General features: G+C 44.6%; 1 protein-coding gene across 10 annotated transcripts in view; it reads right to left on the bottom strand.

The window, feature by feature from the left end:
- Positions 1-23,900, bottom strand: part of bahcc1a (BAH domain and coiled-coil containing 1a) — a 62,338-nt gene extending 38,438 nt beyond the window's left edge. For 9 of the 10 annotated variants that reach the window (XM_029437224.1, XM_029437229.1, XM_029437228.1 and 6 more), the window contains exons 1-2: positions 23,728-23,895; positions 20,464-20,787 (exon numbers count right to left, since the gene is read on the bottom strand). In XM_029437224.1, coding sequence (XP_029293084.1) covers positions 20,464-20,635 — 172 coding nt within the window. In that variant the 5' untranslated portion in view covers positions 20,636-20,787; positions 23,728-23,895. Of the gene's footprint in view, positions 1-20,463; positions 20,788-23,727 lie in introns of all 10 variants that reach the window. The other variant, XM_029437225.1, reaches the window with a different exon arrangement.
- Positions 23,901-24,599: the final 699 nt, after the last annotated feature.

Genomic DNA, 24,599 nt, shown 5'->3' with positions numbered 1-24,599 from the left:
AGGAGCTTTTCTTGTGTGTAGTTGCTTGCCCCCCCCTGCTTTACAAACTCCCTCCCTGACTTTATCTTTTTGGGTTGGTGGGTGGTTGAATGGTGGGACTAAGGGAGCGGGCCCCCTCTACTCTCTAGTAGGAGGCTGGTCTGATCAGAAACATACTGAAGTGAGAGAGAGAGAGAGCAGGCGGTCCAGTCCTGGAGCCGGGCCCAGTGCAGGGGTGGGGGAAAGTGCCAGCAGCGCACGCCTCCGACACTCTCCACACTGCGTGCCTGTGGAGTGAGTTTAGTGGATGTGGTCAGTGCGTGGGTTGAAGAAGTGGAAAAGGAGCGAGAAGCAGTTGGAAGAATGGATGGAGGAAGAAAGTGAGAACGTACGAAAGGGCAACATCCAGAGGAGGGGTAAGGGGCGAGAGTTTAGACTAGAAGTGTAGATAAGGGTGTGAGGAACTGTGAGAAAGTTTGAGAGTGAAAGAGCAGCAGAGAGTGTGTGGGAGTGTGTGTCGCTGAGCATATGCAAGCCTCCGTGTGTGTGATTGTGTGTGCGTATGGTGGTCGTCTCGCTGAAAGTTGACAGCCTGTGTTTGCAGAGTGGCTTCGTGGTCAGCCACTTGCTCGAGATTGAAGTGATGGCGGGTTAAAATGGTTTCTGGACTTTGTTTTTTTTGTACTATGCAAATAAAATAGGCTCGGGCAAGGTCAGCCAAGGCACCCCGTGCACTTCACCCAGCTGTTTATACAAATATACAAGTTGACATGATAGGGAAAAGAGATTCTAATCCTAAACAAATTAGTCAAACTGGCTCATCCTGACTTGGCAGGGAGCCTGAACACAACAATGGATCCACACAGGCCACGATGCTGCAGAGAAAATAGATAGGAGAAAAAGTCTCCGAGGGATATTTTGTTCGAGTAGGGGTGGAGCGATGTCAAAGAACATGCACACATCCCACCAATATATGTTTATCTCCATCTATTCTCTTTCTCACCCTCCTTCACTATTTGTACAGCACACCAGCTAGTATCACATGTGTGCCACTACCTGGCCAGTCTCCTCAAGTGGTATTCCACCTCAATTTTACTGAAATTAATCATTCATGTAATCATTGTCAAAAAGGGGGCTCCACCTCTAATCCCATCACTCCTGTGCCAACAGAGGTGTGGAGGGAGGCAGGGGGCACAGATGGGAAGAGATAGCAATGTCTGGAAGAGTTCCTGTTGAAGAGGTGTTTTATGGACACAGTAAATAAAGGCAATAAATAAAAGGCAAAGGGCAATGAAGGGTACAGGGCAAGAAGGGGTATAGGTTAAGAGGTTAAGGGGTAAAGCCCAGTGCAGGACATGTGGCTCAGGGTTGATGCCACTGATAGTCGGAAACTGGACAAAGAGTAACTGGGACATGAATGTTCGGACAAAAGGTAAGGCTAGGGTAAAAGTATTGTCTGTTAGGTTTGGGCTTGTCATTTGGACATGTGGTTAACTGTGCTGTCTGTGATCCGTGTGAAAGTGCAGTAGTGCGCTGAGTCACTGGCCTCATCTGTGCAGAACAAGCAGACATTCCAGGCCGGGACAGGAGGTGGGAGGACAGATTCGAAACAGCAGGACCAGGCCAGGACAAATGAGCTCAAGGCCCATTACCTTCCTTTTACACCTACCCACACATGCACACTCACATTCCCTACTCCCACAACACAGATGTAATAGCACACACAAGAAACTATGTCACAACACAAAAACACCAAACTCTGCTTTCACTATCATTCTATTTTTTTCTGAGAACTTAAATGTTCATGATGTAACAGGAAGTGCATATTACACCAAGATTGTTTTCTCTCCAAGCACCACCTTGTTATTTCAATTAGCATTTTACTTTATTGAATCCCCCTCCACGCTACCTATGAAGTAATTGTTTTTTTTTGTGTCTTGGTTTTGATGAGATGCAAGTGTTTCTTATGGAATGGCTAATAAAGGTCTGACATTTTGCTGAGCTCCTGCAGGGCCAGAAGCATTTTGCTCTTTGTATACAGGGAGCTACACACTCCTCAAGGAGAACCATTTGTTATCTGTCCAAACTTTGGTGAGTGTGCTTGTTAACTGACCCATTGTTACATGAGGGCGTTTCAGGGCCGTTTGCTGCGTTCCGGCTCTTTATTCCTGAGGCATGAAATTGTGATTACCATAGTGGGGCTCATCCATCTCATTCTCTCATCCACACATGCACGCTAAACATTCGCATTTGTATTTTGCTTTCTCTCTTTCTCTTCCCCTCTGTAGTTGTCTCTGTCTTACTCTCTCATGATACACACACACACACACACACACACACACACACACACACACACACACACACACACACACACACACACAGTAACACACCCAAACACAACAAAAAGAGCCGCCCACAGCTGCGTTAGGCCATCTCTCTAACAATCCAATCTGTTTTCTTTCCCATGATGTTTCCCATTGGCACAGGGAGGAGAAAATCAGATTTACTCCCCCACAGGGCCCATGCAGTTGCACTGATATGGAAAATGATTTCAGTGCTGCTTGAGCCCATGAACATTATTTTGGTCTCCCCTGTTAATGACACATTTCTTCCCAGCATTGTAGATCTCACAGAGGAAGAGATGAGTGTAAGGAGGGGGCTGAAGAAGGGAGGAGGAGGAAGAGAGGAAGGGGGGAGGAATCCTCCAGAGCCTCACATACAACAGGGGAGTCCTTCACCCCTCAAACTGCATCCTGACATCCAAGACTTCTCACACCCTCTTTCTCACTCTCACACACACACACACACACACACACACACACACACACACACACACACACACACACACACACACACACACACACACACACACACACACACACACACACACACACACACACACACACACACACACACACACAGCTAATCAACCATGCAGGAACTCAAATGGTCACAGCCTTCAAATAAAGCCTAAAAAATCAGAGCACAAAGATATCCCTGCTGGAATACGAGTAGAGTCAAAGAGGGATTTCTCACTTCTCTCTCTATCTAGCTGTCAGCCTGATTCCAAACACACTGCATTTGGCTCCAGGGCTCAAAGCAACCCCACTACAATTGTGTCATACAGCCCACATATCTTTTATTGGTGGTAGGAGCAAATATGGCAACACCCCCTCCTCCTCTTGAACACAGGGATCAAATTTGTACTTTTAGTGGTAAGTTACAAACACTCTCTGCCTGAGGCATATTGTCAACTAGAGGAGCACGCTGTAGCTTCCAGTCCTATACACAAGTCTTTTAATATGATGGCGTAAAAAGAGACTCCAACAGGCCAATAGCGAGGCACTAAACCTCCCATTTGGCATCCATTAAAACCCATCTGCAGGACCAAATACGGGGGGGGGGGGGGGGAGCAAATAGGACCTAAGTTAGATATGACTCTACTTTTGTACATTCTCTCACAAGTCTTTCATCTCCAGATCCAAAAAGGGGATTTTCATGGTTCTCCTGTTCCACTGGAAACATCACGTGGAATGCTCTGGATCTGGTTTGTTTTACAGCTGATGAGTGATCTGTCTAAATCCATTGGTTTTATGTTCTGGCCAAGGGGAAGGATGGGTGACTAACGGCGGCTTGCGTGCCATGTTTCAGCCAACACAGCCAAAGCTCAGCCAGCCAGGTCACGGACACAGACGTGTCTGGTAGTGGGAACACTGCAGATTAAAACAAGTGCTCAGCACTATTCTCTCTAATTAGTCCCCTGTTAACTTTTGAACTTAATTGGTTAATTGAGATGTGGTTAGACTGGGCAGGTTTCCCCTCCCTCAGGGTGACCATACGGCTCCAGTGTTTCAGCCCGGCACTGCCTGGCACAGGAGGTGGCTGCCTCTCCTCACACTCTCTTTTTCTTTTCTAGCATCCCACCGCTCCAGTGACGAGGAGTAATGATGCCGCACAGGAGGCAGTAAAACAGTGTTTTGCGAGTGTGTTTTACCAGAGATTGTACCCATGCACTGCACATGTGCTTGTGCCACATCAAAGCAGCTCTTTGACTACCCAGTCCTGGGTGGTCTAAACCTTTCTTCTCTCAACCAGCAGTGCTAGATAGATAGGCTTCGGAAAAGTGGAGTGTGGATGTGGGTGGATCTTACCTCACCACAGGCGAGTGTGTTCTGTCGAACTCAGAAGTCAGTTTGCTTTGGAGGAGACATGAACAGTGTGAGGATGGAGAATAAGAGTGTGGTGCAGTACATACACAGATAAACACACACACAACCCCATAGGCGTCACATTGCTCGAGTCTCCCCATCTCCTCTGGCTGATGTATAATGATACCCACAACACCACATAAATCTGCAAGCACCTCGACTCATTGGGGTAGATTTTGCCTGCTGTCTTCCCTTTTTCACTTTCATCCCTCTTCTCCCTTTGCTCCTTCGAGCCCCATCACTCTTTTCCCTTCTCGGTTTTCCTTTTCCGTCCTCACACCCTCTCCATCATCCCTCCATCACTCTCCCTCCTTCCCCCTGCTGCTCTGCTCCATATTTCTGTCCTCCCTCATCACCTCGCTCTCTTCCCTCAGTTGCCGTCATCCGCATGCTTCAAAATGGAAACACTTTCTCTTCATTTTTTGGGGTTTTCAAAAACCACTTCCCCTCCCACTTTCTCGTCCCACTTGCGCTCTGTTTCTCTGTTCTTGTTTGTCCATCAGTTTTCCTGAAGCGAGGGTAATGAACGTCTTGTTTTATGGGGAGTCACAGGTTCAGCCCTCCCTCCGTCAGAACTGCCCATAAATCAGCATTCCCAGCATTCAACTGGCAACCGGGGCTCGTCGGTATGTCCTGTTCTCTTTTGTCCTCCCATCCTCTCTCCCTCTTCAATCTGTGGCCCGGCGCCTCCTTTAGGTCATGGAGAGCAGTGCTGGACATGAGGGGCCTGGTTGAAGTGACTGCTTTGCTGCTGTCCTCTGAGTTCTCTTGGATTGGCCTGTAATATGATAAAGTCCTGGAGTGATGTGTGTGAGAGAAACAGAAGGCAGCTCCCTGCTCTGGCTTCTCTCTGTCTGATGTAGCCTGTCAGAGGCGTGGAGACAGAACAGTGCAGATAACAGGGCCGAGAGCCGCTGCACCAGCAAGCCAGCCCAAGGTCTTTCTTCAGCCCTGAATATAATTTGCTGCTGGTTCACAAGGGGAACAAAGGAGAAATGTTTAATTCTTGTAGCGTTGGCCAAGACAAATGCGAGCATTTTGGTTCTGATAACCTACATACAAGGGGAGGGAAGGCACCTGGGTAGTCAAGGCCAAAGGATATACAGCATTGTAAGGAACACACTGTATAATAAGTGTGTGTCTCCTTGACTTCTGTTGTTGCAAAGCTTCTTAGCCGGAAGGACATAACTCCAGTTGACCCATACAGATAACCGCCTTCAGTCTCACTGTAGAAGCCTACACTTTCAAGTGTCTACGAGGTCAGCCAAATCGGTAAATTCTTTTACGAAATGCATTTGACAAAATGGGCTTTAAAGATGAGTTGTGTCTCCCGACTGCTGACACTGGTCATCCATGGAATGCCGCTGCCGGGGCCTGCTCAACATCTGCAGCAACACACTTGAGCAGAGATGAGTAGAATTAGGAGCATTTCCTGCAATCTGTACAGAGGAGAGAAGGTCATCCTCACCCGAACATGAGCAGATGAAGTGTAACATAGAGCAGGGCCGCCATAAAAAGCCTATCCTCTCCCTTCTCCATCTGGTTAGCTTGATGTAGGCTTTAACAGCTAGGAGTGGGAAAGGCACAATCCAAGGTCAAACCAGGGAGACGGAGAGGAGGGATATCATCTTGATCAACTGCTCATGGCTTGTCTGTCTGGTTGGTTGGCTGCACAGCTACCATTGCAGTCGTCCATCTCCTTTGCGGTGATCACATCTAGTCCGCTGGACAGGTGGGCGGACCAAACGGTCACGTGTCATCCCCCTCACTCTGTATTTGTCTGCTGGTTACATTCAGAAATGGCACAGAGGAGGAGGGGGGCCTTTTGGGGTTACAGGAGGCTTGCAGCATCTGATCGAAGTTAACAGATGTGCTGCAGCTGCTCGTTTTGTTTGCCATAGCACATCCTCATTGAAAAGGCACACACAAAAATACCACACGTTAGTAGGATGGAAATTAAAATCATATATTTTCCAACTGCTCAATAGCACTACTGGCAATGTTTTGGGTCTCAAATAAAAACCTTACATCCCAGAGTAATCATTAAACCGATTTTGAACATTGTGCACATGTTGGCTTTTCTTATTTTTCTTTAATATACACTTAGCTTGTCTGGCCATAAAACATGCCAGCAAATACACGTTGGGCCAGAAAGCCTAAAGCTTCGTGGCAGTCCTGACCGGTGAAATTATTTGGGGAATTTGTGGAAGGAAGACAGCGAGTCATGGTCGTGGCGGTGCAGGGAGGAAGCACGAGCGAGAGGAAGCGCGGAGAGGTAGCACAGCTGGGTGTCCTCATATCCATGGGAGAGCAACAGCTTTCAGCAGGTTATCACAACGCCAGTGTGAGCCAAGCTCAGTCTAGACCTGGCAGGGGCCATAATGGAGAGGAAGGGGGAGGCGGAGGGGGACGGGGAGAGACAGGGAAGGACGATAAAGAAGAGTTATTAGGGTGATGTGAGGCAATGAGGAGAAAAGGGCCTACTGAAATGTTTTGACACAGAAAAATAGCAAATGTGACACAGGTACTTAAACAAGGGTTTGAAAAGCAAACCACTGTCATCTTTCTTTCTATACCACTCTCGCCTTTCTTTCTCTCTGCTCAGTTTGACAAAAACTCACACAAGTGATACCTGCAGCCGCAACTTCCGTAAACTGCTCGTTCACTTAAACCAGACTGTCAGGCTGGCCTTCATTCTTTGCCAGGTTGAGCATCGTCAGGTCCTTTACCCAGATCCTGAAGACCCCATTATTTTTCATGACCACACATGAACACCAGGCAGTCTGGTACCATGAATTAGATTACACTACCACTGTACAGCTCTGCTTTATCAGTTATGCATTGTTTTGTGCCATATCGATGCGGTCATCAGCAGCAGCTTCGACTTGTAGTGCCATGCGATACGTTCCCTCGTGTCCAGTGTGTGTGTGTGCGTGCGTGCATGTGTGTGTGTGTGTGTGTGTGTGTTAGAGAGTGTGGTTTCTATCTCCTTACTGTATTTGTTCTGGCAAAGTGTTCTATTGTGGGGCTGGGCTTTGCACTTCTCAGATAAGAGAGCAGTTATGTCAACACTGGGTGCTGTGAAGGAGCCGCCTGGTCGTGTTGACATTCTACAACACTGCCTATTTACTCTGACCACAAAGTTCAGCCGTCATTTAGCCTCTAATGCACTAATGACCAGAGTCTTCCTGGGGTGGAGCCCCCTCCTGGCTCTGCCCGGTAATGGCTCTCTCAGCTTGTCAGGTGAGAAGAAAGATGAGGGGGTTGGGGATAACTAATGGCTTTGAAAAACCCTGCAGTTTAAAGCAGACTGCCAGGAGATTCTGGAAAAAAAAGGTTGACAAATGCTTCTCACAATACACAAAAGCCCTTGTAGACGCAGGCAGCATGAGTCTGCATATTGAGCCGAGCTGAGCAGCCCTATCAGTAAAGAGCCAGTGGAGCAATCCATGCATAATTATAAAAGGGGGGAGGGGGTTAATTGACTTCTTTGAGAAAGATCCTGATTTCTATCAGCCAGTACCATAATCATGTGAGCCAGGGCTCTCATTAAGCCCCTTCCCTCATTTATCTCTCTTCCCCTCTAACCCTTTACCCTCTCCTCCCCCGCTTTGAAAAAGGGTGAAACCCCCAACTGATCCTGCTGTGTCCTCAGCGGGCCAGGAAAGGGTGAGGCAGATTTATAGCTAGCACCTGAGTGAGTAAGGTGCACACCGGCACAAACACATGATGAGTGCACATTCACTCACACACACTGAGGCTCCAGACTGCAGTTGACCTGACTGTGACCCCAGTCCGGTAATGTAATGGCTAGCAGGTATAAGCAGCAAACCTGTGTGTCCCCATGGCCAGAAACGTTCTTCACACACACACACACACACACACACACACACACACACACACACACCCACACACACACACGATTCAGCCTCCATGTTTTTATTTCCTAGAATAACGCTCAAACCACAGTGCAGTGGGAACAGTACCATAACAAGTGCTTTGAATTATTTACAGCCAGAAAGTATACACTGCCTAATGACATGCATCTTACCACAAACAAAATACATCACGCTGCCATGTCAACACCTATGAATATGTACTAAAACATATCCACTAAGACTTTTATTCAACTTGGTTTTAACCAGATATGGAAAGAAAGCAGCTCCCTCCTGGCTGCTTTCCTTTTCTCCTCTCCTTCCTCTCCGTTGTTTGGAAGCAGTGGAAGATTTGGGGAAAAGCTGAAACTCCACTGAGAGAGAGTGAAAGAGAGAAAAAAAAGGATGACGTGGAGAAAAGAGATGAAAAGTGACAAATGGGAGATTTCCTTCACAAGCTCATAAATCAATAGACGCGGGTAGGGGCAGTATATGGCCTCCCTCAAAAAGCTTAACTTTTTTTTCCCTTTCACAGCCAGCGCTAACCACCCCTCTCCTTTTACATGCACGCAAACACACACCTACACAAACATATGTGCATAATCACATACTCAAGAACGCACACTGTCTCCCAGATGGTGTGTGCTGGAATGGCATCCCCACTGCTCTCCACCAATCTGGTTGTGGCGCAGTGGCCCGCCTGACTGGCACAGAAACACGTCTCATAAAATCACTTATAGTTAGGAGTGGTGCGGGCTTCAAAGCGGCGGCGCGCCTTGTTAAAAGGGTCCGAGTACGCGTGCTGAAATAAATCCAACTCATTCTGTCACATAAAAACACGGAGGTTGGAGGGCTGGGGGTGGTACAGCTGCTGCTACAGGTAAGCGGGACAGACGAGGGAAGACAAGGGAAATGAGTTCATCAGAGCATTTGCTATATGCACACAGTAGCGTGCCACACACTGTGAGAGGATGTGGAAGAGCAGAGCGCAGAGGCACCCCACTGGGTTTGGAGGTATCTGCCGAGTTGCTGGGGAGCAAAAAGGTGCGAGCAAAGGGAGCTACTGTCAGAAGCCCTTGTTCAGCTCCAGTGTCTGTGAGAGTGCATGTGGACCGTTGCTGAGTTGATTAAACAGCACTGCCGTTAAGACTGGACATATGTGCGCCGCTGTGGAGGGAGGGAAGGCGGCGACTATGCCCCGGTTGGAGATCGGAGAGGGCTCAGTCAGTGCTAAGAAACTTGAGCCCCGTGCAGGACGGTCCCAGAGACTGCCGAATTGATGGAGATCCAAAAGGACTTAGGATCTGCTTTCATTCTGAATGTTCACCATCTGCTTGGCTGGAAAGAGAAGCCACGGAGCGGGAGAAAACTCTGTCAACTGACAGATGAGACAGTAAGCGTAAAAGTGTGTGAGTGTGTGTGTGTGTGTGTGTGTGTGTGTGTGTGTGTAGTTGTGCAGACAGTGTGTCAGTGTTGATCCTCAAAGCAGCTCCACTTTCTGAAAGGAGATCTGTCAAATGGGGATACACACATTTACACACACACATTTACACACACACATTTACACACACACAAAAACTCCCCGCCTTCCCGCCCAAAAAAGAAAAAGAAAACACGTTAATACATTGCGGTTAATAAAAAATGTTTCTTCAAATAACAGACATCTGCAGCACCATCACATGTTCCAGTAAGCCCAATGCTCCTCTCCCTCCCACACGGCTGCATAGTTTACTCGAAACTCACCATGCCAGTAGTATTGATCCATCCAGTTTCCATGAGTACAGACGACTCTGGTCCGGTAATGCCTTGTTACCAAGGATGACCACTTCTCTCCTCATACTTAACTGGTCTGTCACACCGAGAATGTACAGACCTTCCACATCACCAAAAATAAACTGAACACATATCCTGGTTTTTTTCCTAACAACCGCACACAAATCCACATGTGCACAACCAACCTCATTATAATCCCTTAGCAGCTATGGTCTATGCTGACCTCCAAAAGCCCACCTGCATGAAAATGCGTCATGTAGGTCTCTCGTGAAATCCTTTGAGCAGTCCTTCAGCCTAGCTGTGACCCATGAATGCACACAACAAAATTCCTGTTACTGTGCGGAAAATTCTCTCTCTGACCTCCTGACCACACACAGAATCCACAATGATGTCTGTATTCCTTCTGTCTAGTTAAAAGAGAGATAACACGGCCCAAAGGGCCTGATGAAGATACAGCAGACACACTCCCATAACCGTCTTCCAATATGCTGGGAAGGTGATGTGATTTACAGCACACGTCTCCAAAAACAGTAAACCGCAGCTTCCTCCAAACGGAAGTTTGCACACCTGAGAACAAGCTGTTCCACAAGCAGAAAATGAGTCATTAAAATTATGAGTTGAAAAATGAACACAGCTTCTTTAAATTCTTACCTGATTACTTATGCAACAGATTTACAGTATAATGCTGTATAAATCCATCTGCGTGTGTTATTATTCTGATACTGTCACAGATATATCGGCTAATCAACGTTGTGATTAAAACAGGTGGATTTACAACACCCCCCACCCCCCCCAACAGCCCCGTGCAGAAGTGGAGAAGAGAGAGATGGATGGAATATAAAATGCCCAGAGCTGAGGTAGAATTAGGCACCTGCATCAGCCCCCCGTCCACCCCCACATGCTGCCCTCTCAGCTGCCTGCCACTCTGTTTCCTCTCTCGCTCCTTTTATACAATCTCTCCACCACACAGCTCCTTTGATTGCTCTTTCCCGTGGGCATACGCGCGCACACACACACACACACACACACACACACACACACACACACACAAATACAACAAATGCGCACACAAAAGCTCAAGCGCACAAAAACACACTTCTTCTGTACTGTTCAGAGACAGTTGCGCCAGCTGAGTTTTGATTTGGAGAGAAAAGTTGCCTCCGCTACAAATAACGACAGGCACTCAAAAAACAAGCAGAGCAGTTATCACACGGAAAACAAACACACAAACCCACACACACACACGTATGCAAGCAAAATGCAGAACACAAAAACATGCAAACAGCACAGGAAATCACTCTTAAAAGCAAGTTTAATCACATATACACACAGACAGCCACTCACACATAGCAAACACACACGCGCATCCACACACCCTCCCATTATGCTGTATAACCAAAAGGCATTCAGCCATTTCAGCAGCGTTCTGAGCGCCAGCCAAGTGAGAGGTCTGTCAGTGCATTAGCCAGCATGTAATCATAGCCCAACCTCACTGCAATTAGAAGTGGTTCTAATTCTTCACTGGAAACACTGCCTTCTCCCACCGCTAAAAGTTTACGTTACTCAAACAGCTGACAGACCCAGCCCTGCCTCCCCGCCTCGGCTTGCTAAACACACACACACATACACCTACACACAAACACACACAGACACACACAGCTGTAGCTTGTCTGTCAGTATGAGGGATCAAAATGGATCCTGGGAATAGTCCCCAGCCATGTCCCACTTGTGCCACATCAATCCCTCGAGTCTTTAGGCTGTGCCACAGTTCACCTTTGCGGCGGAGCTCTGTGAGTAAAGGCCTCCTCTTTGCCTCCCCTCTCCGCTGCCTTCAAAGAAAAAAAGAATCTCCAATTTTACCAAACTTGACAGAGAGAAATGACAGTGAAATCATGAAACAATTGCAAAAATAAAAACCCGAGAGCTCCTAAAGGCTCTCTGTAGATGAGGCGGGCGTGTGAGGGGAGGGTGGCCGGATAGCACTGGGGAAACGTTAGCTAATGAAGACTGAGGAAGAGGGAGCACTCCCTATACTGATGGTATTGCTATTAGCCTGTGTGCCGGTGCACTTGGGTGTCACTTCAAAGCATTCCCCACTATTAATCAGAGACTATGCAGCCCTCCAGCAAGGGCCCCGCTGGCAGTGCCGCTAACTACCCCCCCTCAACATCAACACAATGGAGCCATCATTACGGCCGTTACGCTACGCCTCGGCCAGACAGCACACCTTTATCTCGGCATATACGTTACATACTCACAGCCAATTAATTTACCTGCCATGTCTCAGAATAAAAGGGGGTGGCAGTGGTTGGTGGCAGTGGGGTGTATGCAAGCACATATTTCCATTATGTAGTGGTTTATGTATTTGGGTGGGGGATGGGGAGCACCTGGCTCAGGTTTCATCCAGCGGGCTGTGCATTTGGCCTCGGGTGCTCTTAATGAAAGCACCTGCAAGAGGTTGCAACCTGTCTGGCCCAGACCCTACAGGCCCAACCCTGCCCTGATCTGGCTCTCACCTGGCAACCCCGGGCAGGCCTTCCCCCCCTCCAGGCCCCCCTGGCTGACAACAGCCCCTCAGCTGGATATCAGCCACCAAGCTTGAGGATTAACTACCGCACTGGCCCCGTCTCTTTAATACTAGATACATTTTATACAACGCTAATCCTCAACATCAACTCTTTCTTCCTTTTGTTTGGACTGTCCTGATGGACAGCACTTTCCACCGGGTTGAAGCGAGAGCCTGCAGGGCAGGGGTGAAGAAATTATTCTCTTTTTTCCTTTTCCTACTGTGAACTGAATGCATCAGTGAGGCTAATGGGGAAAATACATTGCCTTGTTTGCTGTCGCTCGTTTCTCGTAAATTTGCACATTCATGTTACATGAGGATGAGAGAATACGATACAAGACACTCTCCCCCTCCCCCTCTGCCTCCTGTTGTACTGTACTCGGAGCCTGCAGACTGTAGCAGCGCTGAGGGGATGAGATAACCGTTCACCATTGTGAGAAAAGGCTGTCAAAGCTTTGTTTTTTTCCCCTCGCTCTCTCTCTCTCTCTCTCTCTCTCTCTCTCTCTCTCTTCTCTCTCTCTCTCTCTCTCTCTCTCTCTCTCTCTCTCTCTCTCTCTCTCTCTCTCTCTCTCTCTCTCTCTCGTAAGAATATAAAAAAGCTGGAGCAGTGGTTGCAGAAATAGTCCTGTTTCTATAATTAGATGTAAACAGACGAACCAGACTCTCAAGCTTGCTCTGTCCCACTGGCCCCACGGCCTCCTGGGAAGCAAGATGTGTGAGTGTGTATGACGTGCCAGTATTTGTGTGAGTGTGTGTGCGCTTTTGTGTGCGTCTGCTTGCAATGCACCAGCAAGTGTATGACAGCATGTGACAGCAAGCCTCTAGTCTTGCTGTCGCTCTCCTCCTCTTTCTCTCTGCCTGTCTGTCTCTTTTCTCGTCCACACACACACACACACAAACTCTCTCCGTCCCCTCCCCCACATTCACTAGAGGGTAGGTCAGTGGCCGTGCATGGCAAGCTGGGAAAGCATGCAGCACCGGCAGACAAACACACATCTGTTGCTGAGGAGCCAGTCATTTGCCCCAGATCCTCAGGACACATACTGTATGATAGAGAGGAGGCAGTGTAGCCTAGTGGTCACACTGGGCAGAGGGGACATGAAAAAACTATAATGGAGGTGGAGGGAAGAGACAGACACTCTTTTAAAAAAAAAAACATGGGGGACAATGAATGTTCAAGAGATGGGGGGGGGGGGCAGCAGGGAGGAGCAGACAGGGTATGGACATGGATCATCAAAGAGAGAACATGTATACATGAATGAATTTCTGGTGTAAAACAAGTGATTTGACAAATAAAACAAAATGGGAGGGAGAACAGGATTTTTGTTCCAATCAATGTCAGAAGGAGCGCAGGAAATCCATGCAAGAGAGAGAGAAGAGCACCAAAAAATGAGAAAGAGAGAGAGCAACAAGTTCCCTTTGGATTGAGGACTAGGCAGCTGGTTGGATTGTCCCAAGAGACTTATTAAAATGGAATTCCTGATGCTAATCTTTGTTTTCTTGCAAAAGGGCTGACACATCCTTGAGAGGCATACTGCATGTATATTTAATGGCAAATCTCTGCATATATTTAGCAGCACACCTCATTGTTTGGTACCGCGTGTCACCATCGCCCGCTGTTCACACTGACAGTCGCCGAATCGTGGCCCATTATTTGATTTTATCTGCACTCAGTCTTGCCCCTCCATCCCATACCATCTTCATTTATGGATCATAGTCTGCTGTTGGAAAGAGGGAAGCCTAATATAGAGAAAATATGACATAAACAGGAACAAAAAGGAAGCGCTGTACAGGAACAACTGCCGAGTTGTATAAATGTTTCCCTTTTAAAACAAATCCCATACATTAACAACTTGTTACTGCTACAACAGAAACGTCAGCCGTTACTTTTTGTAGAATTTCAGGCTTAACTGTGGAGAAATTATGATTTTCAAAACTCCTGTTATGTGCGGAGAAAAAGCGCAATATTAGAAAAATGGGATCACTACAAAAGCTGCATCACAAGCATGAAATCCTGCCATGAACACAAGCGGCAGATTCAGAAGGGACAGACTCAGACGTTAGAGGGTTAACAATGCACCTGTCTGGGCCTCACAGCCAACCACAGGAAGCCTTGGCTCTAGTGGGGGGTGTCTGGAGAACACAGAATAGCACACACACACACACACACACACACACACACACACACACACACAGAGGAAAGAAACCACCCACCCACCCAAACATAACCACACACACACACGCTCATACAGTATTGTCACTGACCACAAACACGCTCACAACAATAGGGCAACGGCCCTTTTTTGTTCTTTTCACTGAACGATTACAATAATAAAATTGAAATTAAAAAACAAGTAATCTGGATTTTCCGCTTGAGCTGTTAATAATGTCTAACAGCTGTCACATGCAATACGGCCATGCGATGAGGTGGGCCTGGGGCTGTCTGATGAGAGGCAGCCTGATACTGGGAAAGGGAGGGAGAATGAGGAGGGGGAAACAGACAGAAAGAGAAAAACAGAGATAGAGAGATCCAAATCACAAACAAAACAGCAGTGGTTGACTTTGGGCGACTGTATCAGTCTATTCAATCTTGCAACAACACATTTTCAGTCCAGTTTTTTTTTGTCTTTTTTTTTTTCACAAGTATTTTGTGTGTGTGTGTGCGTTCGCCATGGGAAGGAAACAAAAGACTTTCATAGCCACGTTGGATTCTTAATGTAACTTCTCACTTCCTTGTGTAAAAATAGATGGAAAGGTTTTGAAATCCAATGCCCTGAAATCTGATACAGGAAGGTATTACCCTGCCCGTCACTCTCACCCGTGGGTCTCCTTTGTGTTTGTCCTATGTACACGCCCCATGCTCGAGGCGAGGGCTCTGTGGCACCATGCCACACGGTGTAGTATGGGTGGCGGTCTGTTTGAAGAGCCCGTCTCTGAGGCAGCATGGCCACTTACTAGCTAAATTCCTCTTGCAAAGCCAGACCCCTGCCTTTTCTTTTTTTTTGCCCCCTTATCAACTAAACCTAAGCCTATATCAGTTCTGCTGATGAGCAAAAGAAAAGAAACTGATCAAATTATTTATCTGACATCAAGTCTGTCACTTAAGTTAATGAATTCCAGATGTTGTTATTTTTTGACCTGCTATAATGGTCTAATAGTGACAAGAATGGCATAGTTTGATATGGATACCTGAGTTCATTCGAAACATGGTGAGTGCAAAGGTATTTGAAAATATTCCTTTCAAAGCAATTGACTGCCCTTGCTGTTCATTTGGGCTTCCAGTGGGAGTGTCAGGGGGAGGTGACAGATGGCAGTGGCACTGGGCTAGGTGCTATTTCAGCCAGGTGTACGACGCCAACCAACACCTGCACCATTCAGGGGGACTCCTGTGACATCGTGTCTGAACCGTGTCATCTCACAACAATCCACAAACGAGCCTGACAACAGGCCAAGGTTCTCACTATGTTTTGCAGAGCCGGAGCGAAAGAGAGACGGAGCGCGCGAGGCCCGAGTCAAACGGAACTTGGCCCATGTTCTGTCACTGTACTTCCACCACAGGGGCTCCCGTATACAAATAACCTTTTAATGTAATGTTTAACATTGGGGATTCAGGATTCTCTTACATTATATGTACAGTAAAATAGTCTGAATATTCAAGCTATTTTTGATACGTTTTGTATATTGCCATGTATTGTATTGTTTTTTGCGCATTATCTTTGTCTCTTTTGCTAAACTGCTGTACTGCTCTATCTATCCATACATCTATATTATTTTCTTAATAGTTAGATTTAGAGAGAAAGGAAAGCCATTGACCTTCAGTGATGCTGGTTGTTGTGCTGCTAAATAATTACATTGAGCATGCAACACACTCCAGCCACCACTCTTGTCTGGTGTCAACAAGGATAGGGGGGGGGGGGGGGGTAAGTAAAGCCAAAGGGAAGCAGGGTACAATCTGTGAGTGCTCACAACACAAGAGATACAAGGCCAAGAAGAAGAAGCCTCCCTTCCCACAAACAACCCACTCACTACTGAGGTTTATTCTTTTAAAAACCCGGGTTGTAACCAGTCCTTTGCTAACTCCACCAAACACCTGTGTTTGCCTTTGAAGCATATTCTCAACAACCACAGACCCATGGGATATTCCAGCAATGAGACGTTCAATAAAAGTCTCAGTAAAGTTATTTATTCCCCTTTAGAAAAAAAAAATGGGAGAAGGCAGACAGCATAGCTAACCTTTGAAGGGGGAAGCTTCTCGGATATCCAGCTAGGACATAAAAACCAAGGGAATGACAGGGACATCCTACCAGAAAACAATAAAGTGGGTGGAAGGGACTGTTTTTTATCTTTAACAGCAGCCGTAAAACGCACACAAAGCTGGGGTCTGCAACAATGGCCCCGGGCAGGGGAGGGTGGCTAAAACAGAGGTGGCAGGAAGACCACCGCTTCCCAGACACAAGGGTCTTCCTGCTGGAAAGAAAGGAGACTGAGAAACAGAGGGGAGGAGAGAGAGGACAGTTCACGGAAAGGGAGACAGGGGAGATGTAAAGGAAGGGGAGGTCGGGCGAGGGAGATGACACAAATATGACCTTTCATTACATGGGGTGTTTAGAGCAGAGCTCAGCCATGGACAGCCCCTGAACCCCTGCTGCTTTCACACAGCCACACCTCAGCCAGAGCACACTGATCAGAACAATATGGCTGAAAGATGAGCCCCCTGCCATAAATGCCAGCAGTAAAGACAGCTTCACTGTGTTTCCTGCTTTGACAGTACCCAACATCTGAATCCAGGCCTCACAGCCAAGTGAAGACTGTCTCCAACTCTGCGCCGGAGCCAGCAGGAGATAAAATTACTGTTTTAAAGTCCTTGTAAATGGACTGGCTGACTTAAACCGCATTAGATGAGTTTACAGGTCTCTGTCCAACTGTATTAGCAAGCACACAAAGAGAAGTTGCTTCAATGTCACATTCCCAGAACACAGTGCAAACTATAAATTGACCACCTGACATGCATTACAAATGACTGGCTTGTAGTAGGTGAAGACGGACACAGGCAAATGCACACTGACAGAATCTCTACCGGTTCTAAGTTAACATGCTTCAGTGAGCAAGAAGGTAGGAGCGTGTGTCTGTTGTTGCCTGATTGCAACAAAACTCACCAGTGTGCGCAGAAAAAAGAAAGGAGATTTCCTCCCAAAATATGTTGAAATTCTGTAACCCGGCAAGGAACAATGCCAAGGGAGGGTGTTGCAACCGCCATCATTCTTTTCAGCAGCGAGGGTGAGGGAGTGCTCACAATAAATACCTCTGCAAAGTCAGAGGAGCCCTTTCAAGGAGCCACATCAGAAACCTGACTCTGAATGCATTTTTACATCAACCCTGAAATATTCATGCTCTTTGTAAAGTATTCATGTGAACCAGTGTGCAAGTTAGTCCCCAGGGGGAAAGTGCAGAGAAAACTGAAGGGATCCAACACACTCAGCAAACAACATGCTCAGTTGTGCTAATGTTGCTAGCATACGGGACACTTGAAGGGACACTAATGACCTGCCCTGTCAAGATAAACAACAATCTGGGAGCAGCTTGGTCAGACAACCTATGAGCATTTGACTGCTCTTACATAGTGTGACTGGCCTTACTTTAACATTAACTGTTGAAAATAAATAAAATTGCAAAAATAAATACTCTATGTATTTAATTATCTGGACATAATAAATGAAAAAATAAATAGGGTTTTTTTCTGGTGTCAAATGGATTATAAATATGCATTGTGTGCCATTTTGATGAATTAACATCTTAAAAATATATGCCATGAATAATTGTGAATTATGCTTCATGTCTCATCCACCTATTTGCATTATGACATGCTTGACATTTTCAAATATTATTAAGATAATAAATCAGAGATCACACATCAGCAGGGCCAACTAACAAAATAATTCTAACGGTGCCTAGGGGGGATTTAGATATAATGTGAACTCAAATTATTCTCCATGTTAATTTAATAAAATACCTGAAATGTAAAGAATTAAGTCATTTTCCTGATCTTGGGGATATTAGATAGACTTTTCTCCAGTCACGCCCATGTGTGACTGACGAGGCTGGGGAGAACAATAACCCACCTGTGCTGCTCATTGAACAGTGATGACATTTCGAGGGTAGGTCTTCGTGTTGGTGCGGCACAATAATACAAAAGAAACACCAAATCTGGTTGGGGGAGCACCTGTACCCTGTAGCCAGCATTACCCTTCATGCTCTCAACAAATATCCATAAGAAGAAAAAAAATATACGGACGCAGGCAAGTGTGTGTGTGTGTGTGTGTGTGTGTGTGTGTGTGTGTGTGTGTGTGTGTGTGTGTCTGTACTGCCAAAAGCAAACGTGAATGGTGCGAGATGAATGGTGAACATTGCCCATGAATTCTCCTGAATAACTAAATAAACCTCATGTTTAGCATGATTTTGCAAATTAATTCGGAATCTTTCCAAAAACACAATGAGTTTGAAAAATATCTTTGATTAGCCGACCACAATGCTACCTATACAGAAGAACCATTTGATGAGATATTAAAAAACATAAATAAACAAATAAAATACAATGCAGAATACCAAAAACATTGGCAGAGGTTACTTTGATGCTGTATTTAAGCGCCTACAACCACCACCTACACTGAGCCCACTTATAATTTTAGCTGATATACGTTACATAAAATATATTTAAAAGGGCATAATATTCCCTGCTTTCCAGTGACCCTAGATTCCTCAGCGGCTGCATCATAAACATGTGTTTTTTTAGAAGCCACATCAACATATTTTCAAAGCAGATTGTTTCAGAATGTGTAACTGTTTGATGCAATCAATATGCCACTGTTGTGACTTTGTTTGTTTTACATGGGTGGAGAAAATAAAAGCAACAACAGTATATTCTGATCCAGTCCATTAAAATACTGTGCGATACATTTATATTTATAGTTTTTTTTTCTTTTCTTTAAAACACAAAATAAGGAAGACGGTTGCATATTTAATAACATCCAATATCACAAAAGCTGGCAGATAAATTGCCTCAAAAATGAAAAATTCAAGGTTTTGTATTTTGGAGGGTTATTGTACAAATGTCCACACCCAAAATACTGTATATCAGCTGTTATAGATTATTCTGTTCAGCAGTCTTTAAGCTGAGTTATAAATTCAAATGGTTCTTTCCGGCGACAAATGGGTGTACTCATGTAAAGGTGGACATTTGGGTATACAAGATACCCATGTCCAAACTCAAACCCAAACCCAACTTGTTAAACCTGATGCATGCACTGTGAACACATTTGCACCCTGACACTTTGAAGCCCAATATGGAAGGAGGATTTTAGTATTGCTCTTCTTCCTCCAACCAGCATACACTGTAAACCCATGCAGACCTGTTCACCCAGCTTCTTCCTTTGCTATAAAGGCTCTAGGTATGGCCCAGGTTGGTTTTTTTTTTGGTTGAGCAGTGGCACTGATGTGACACTTGTCAATTTAACATGAAGTGACAAAATCTAATTTCAGACTCAGCCCCAGAGCCAGTGAGAAACCAGTGCCCAGTGTGGTGTGTCCAACTTCTTAGGTACAAACTAAGACATATCTTAAATGCCATTTTTAAATACAATGGCATTTACATAACTTATCAAATGGCTATTTGTTTAACTAAGATGTCTTTATTACCTTTGAGATATTTGAGCTATAAATGTTGATTCAGCTTAATCAAAATTCCTGATCGTAGGGCTAGTGTAAATCAGATTTCGCCTGATTTATTAGCTGATATTTGAATAGGGAAACTCTGTCAACAGCCACACCTGAACAATCGTTTATTTTAAACGGAAAGCTATTCTTCCCTTTTGTGCCAAAATAATCTGCTTTGTACTACACCACAAATGCAGGCATAGCCTATCACTCACGCTGATAAATGCACAGGCTTTATAGCGCAACATTATGAGAAGAGCATTTGAAACAACAGCCAGCTTTGAGATAGATAAATGTTCATGGGAACAAACATTTCAGTAGCATTATTATATGACAAAAACCTTTGACTAACCTGAGTGGGGAGCCATTGGTATGTGCGAGGGGTAATATTTCCCCGGCGTGAAGTGACCGCCATGCTGTACAGAGCCGTGGCCCGAGGGAGCGATCCGAGAGGCGGCTCGGTGCACCAGGGCGCCCCGCTCTGATAGGAGGTGCGCCGGAGCAGCGAAATCCCGTCCTTCCATTCCGAAGAATGTTGAGTAATCCGAAATCCGGATAGGGCAGGTCAGGAAAATCAAATGCAACCCATATAATAATCCTTTCCTTCAGATCTATGTGTTGCATTCAGTCGATCGCAGGCTTCCCCAGCCAAAAACGTAGCCCCCGATCATCTTTTCTGTCAAAGAAATCCAAAGCAATTTTCATTATCAAGAAAAATGGAAAGCACCGGTTGAGAATTACAATATGCAAAAAATACTGACAGTGCAGTAAAAATGTAAGAGACAACAAATCATTAGTAGTCTACCGCTCCATTGCATTTGCTGTATAGCTTAATATCTTTCTGTCGTGTCAAGGCGTCTATTGAATATATTCCTAGATGAAATCAACCTTTTTCTACCTAAAACAGATGATGCAAAATAAGTCACCGCAGATAGAGACGGCAAGCGAGGCGTCCACAAGCCCACTGAGCTGGGCTCTCATTCAGCCCTATTGATCAGCCTGTGATATAGGCCTAATATGCATCATATGGGAAGAGCACTTTATATTCCAGGGACACAGGCACAACGAACATATTTCAAACGAGGTTTCTATATATTGTATTCAATAATGATTATATTATATTTTACCCAAACAATTAACTCAACTACCACGTCAGCAGCTGCCAGCTGTCACTCTCTCCCAAAACCATGGTAAGCATAAACACATAGGCACCTTTTTTTATTATATATAATCGTGAAAGCAGAAACAATATAAAAAAGACCTTATATTGTTAAAGGAGGAAAAGTGTTGTCCCATTTAGGTGTTTTAAAATGTTAGAAGCCGACTGAGCCTACATCTCAAGGTGAACAACGCTGCCTGCCTTATCCTGCTCGTCCTATTGTCTCGGATTGATACAGGCGTTTTTCTGGCTCCATAACTTCCACTCAGCTCTCATTACACCTCACACCATTTTCACATTTTACACTACAGTGGTTGTATATATAAACTGGCATAACTAAACCGAATATGTAATATTTTGCAAAATACAAAATAACCTAATTATCATAAAACTGGCAAATGAAAAAAAATGCATAATGCATCCACCATTTGCACAAGAACAAACCTGTTCTTTCACGTTATAAAGTTTCGAAACAAATGATAAAGCAAAATACCTGATATTTAAAATAAGTATATAATTAATATACCGCTCTTTAAAAGAGATGCATAAACTCCTGAAAGACATGGACTCTCTCGGTGTGTGTGTGTGTGTGTGTGTGTGTGTGTGCACACCCATGTGTGTGCATGTGAATAACTGCACTCTCACTGTCTTCATCTGCCTTGACCTATTTCAGGTCAGGTAATCAAATGGAGTTGTAAATACATTATAGGCAACATTCTCTGCCATGCCACAAAACATATCATTATATAGTCGAGTAGAAAACCCCACTCGCATAAATTAAAATAAAATGTAATTTCACAGTTAAAATATATGTTTGTCGTTACAGAAATCATCTTAACGTGTCAGACCATTTTTTTGGGCCTCAGTGATGGCTCTGAGTAATTAAAAACAAAGCAGGCAAACAGAAGGCATCTTATTTTATAGGTCCAAATTAGTAAATAAATGAATAAATGCTACATAGCAGAATGTTCTCAATACAGTAGGCTATGTGTGTTTTTACAATTTTTTTTAAATCTCAATTTGGGGTTGCAGGGGGGTCCACAGCTAAATATAAGCGTTATTATTATTACTAAGAAAATCAAATCGAAATTTTACAATGTGTAACAATTGAACATTTTAATTATATATGCCATTTCACTATGCACTATTATCTCCCTATGCAGCCAGTTACAGCCGAGCCTACAATTCAGTGCCACATCAACAACAATAAAATCCTTCCATACGGAGCTCCCTTTGACAAAACATCATCCACTGAGGCTTCCTGGGCTAATGTGTGTTCATGTATTTGGGTCCTTTAACGTGTAAACTTTTAAGAAGCCTTGCTGTTGCATACATGAAAGCTGAGTCTTCAGTTTGAGGACTGTGTAGAGATCCAAGGTGAATGGCCGCCCGTCAGCAGGACTGCCTTTGTCTCCACACTGAGACAGTGCTTTGCAGTCAGCCATTACCTTCCCCCTCGCCATGCTGTTGCATTCAGCCCACTCTGTATGTCCACTAACAACCTCAGAATATAATTATTCAACATTTACCAGGCTATGAAGAGACCGTTGCTTTGTAAATGTTGGAAATATAGCCTACATTCACAGAAATTTAATTTCAGTAGCGTGAACACACAAGGTTGTTTTCTTTATTCCAGCCATCAATAAGCGAATTCCCCTCACCAAATATACGCTATAATTTTTTTAACCGTTCAAGTGATCGACGCCCGTAATGTAATTCATTAAGCCGCTGTCAATTGCATTTACAGAATCCAATCGAAAGCACAAACGCAGATAATAAATCAAATTACGCTGTATAGGTCGGATAGCGCTGAGAGACAGGCGGTTCTCCGTGACTTGAGCTTGCCGGCAAGGAGTCCACCTCCACCGGGTCGGGTAGAAACACGTCTTCCGTCCCCTCAATGCAAATTACGCGCTAGGAGTTTATTGCAATCTGACTAAAACCATGACCTACATCCCACCGACAGGTTAACAAAAAAATACAAATTTTTGAACAATTTATTTAACGTTCTTAAATCCGCAAAAAATACATAGCATGGCATGTTTCTAATAGGATAATTAAAAACAAAACAACATGCACATAAGTCCGATCAATAATTACATATTTGATCTAATTACAAAAAAGCTTCCAACGCCAACATATAATAACATTGTTATAAATAATAATAGTATATTAAATATTAATACAACTAATAATTATTAAATTAGAAACAATTAAAAGGTAATTTATTTGTGTCAGCTCAATATATTAAATTATCGATTAATTCCACATAGGATACACCTCATACATCCTGTTGTGTTATTTTGTAAATTATAGCACTGCACTTACTATAAGAACAGCATGTCATATAAAGCATTTTGGACTAAAATACAGCCTCTGTCATCTCATAACGAGGAAACAGGCCTTAAAATATTTTATTCATTTAAAAAAAATCAAGTATATAAAACGACTACTTACTGGTATGTTAAATCCTTGCATAACAATAAATTACAAAATCACAAAACACATGGAGGGAAGGAGCAAGGCCAAGTGCGACGCCCATTTAAAATCAAAATCTGAAATAAACCATGTGGATACAGTGAAATCCTACAATATTTCCATCTGAGGCTGTGCAGTAGCCTGCTGGTTCAGTCTATGGAAGCAGTGGAACTAGGGCTTCCGGCCTGGCTGGATCGCGGCTCGGATCTCCGAGCAGCGGTTTCTCTCCCGGTGCAACTGCGTACCTCGCGTCTCGGGGCAGGGTAAACACGCCCTCCTATTGGTGGGATACCTGCATGTTAATTAGCTCGTGCCGCCCGCCCGGAGATACGGAAGGTTCTGATTGGCCAGCAGGACAGGCCAATGGTGTGGTGACTGGCAATGCTAAACAGAGAGAAAAGCGCCAGATTTAAAGCACGGGATGGACTAAATCACTTACAACTCAGAGCAGCCTGAGAACAGCTTAAAATGCATAGTAGATAATAAAAGGTCTACAGCCAGTGACAATGTAAAACTTATTTGAGTTTGCAATTCAATTCATGCATGCATTCAAGAAAACCCAGACTTACGTTAGTTAGATAATGCTCAAAATGTATTTTATTAAAACAAGTTTACATGACCCTGCCTTTAAGACATTTACCAAGATCTGTAAACCTGAACACATCTAAAAATGCTCAGTAGATTAAGAAAGATCATAACAATATAAATAATGTCAAACCACACAAAAATGAAATTAGTTTTTTTTATAGGTGCAGTTCCAAGTAAGTGTGCTTTCAAGAAGACCCATATATAACTTAAATGAGTTTGATATCTAAATCAAAAAGATTTATATCACCTTAAAGAAAAGTGTG

The sequence above is a fragment of the Cottoperca gobio genome, chromosome 8, assembly GCF_900634415.1.
Source record: "Cottoperca gobio chromosome 8, fCotGob3.1, whole genome shotgun sequence".
NCBI classification, from domain to species: domain Eukaryota; kingdom Metazoa; phylum Chordata; class Actinopteri; order Perciformes; family Bovichtidae; genus Cottoperca; species Cottoperca gobio.
The sequence above is the reverse complement of the archived record's forward strand: the minus strand, read 5'-3'. Positions and strand labels throughout refer to the sequence as shown.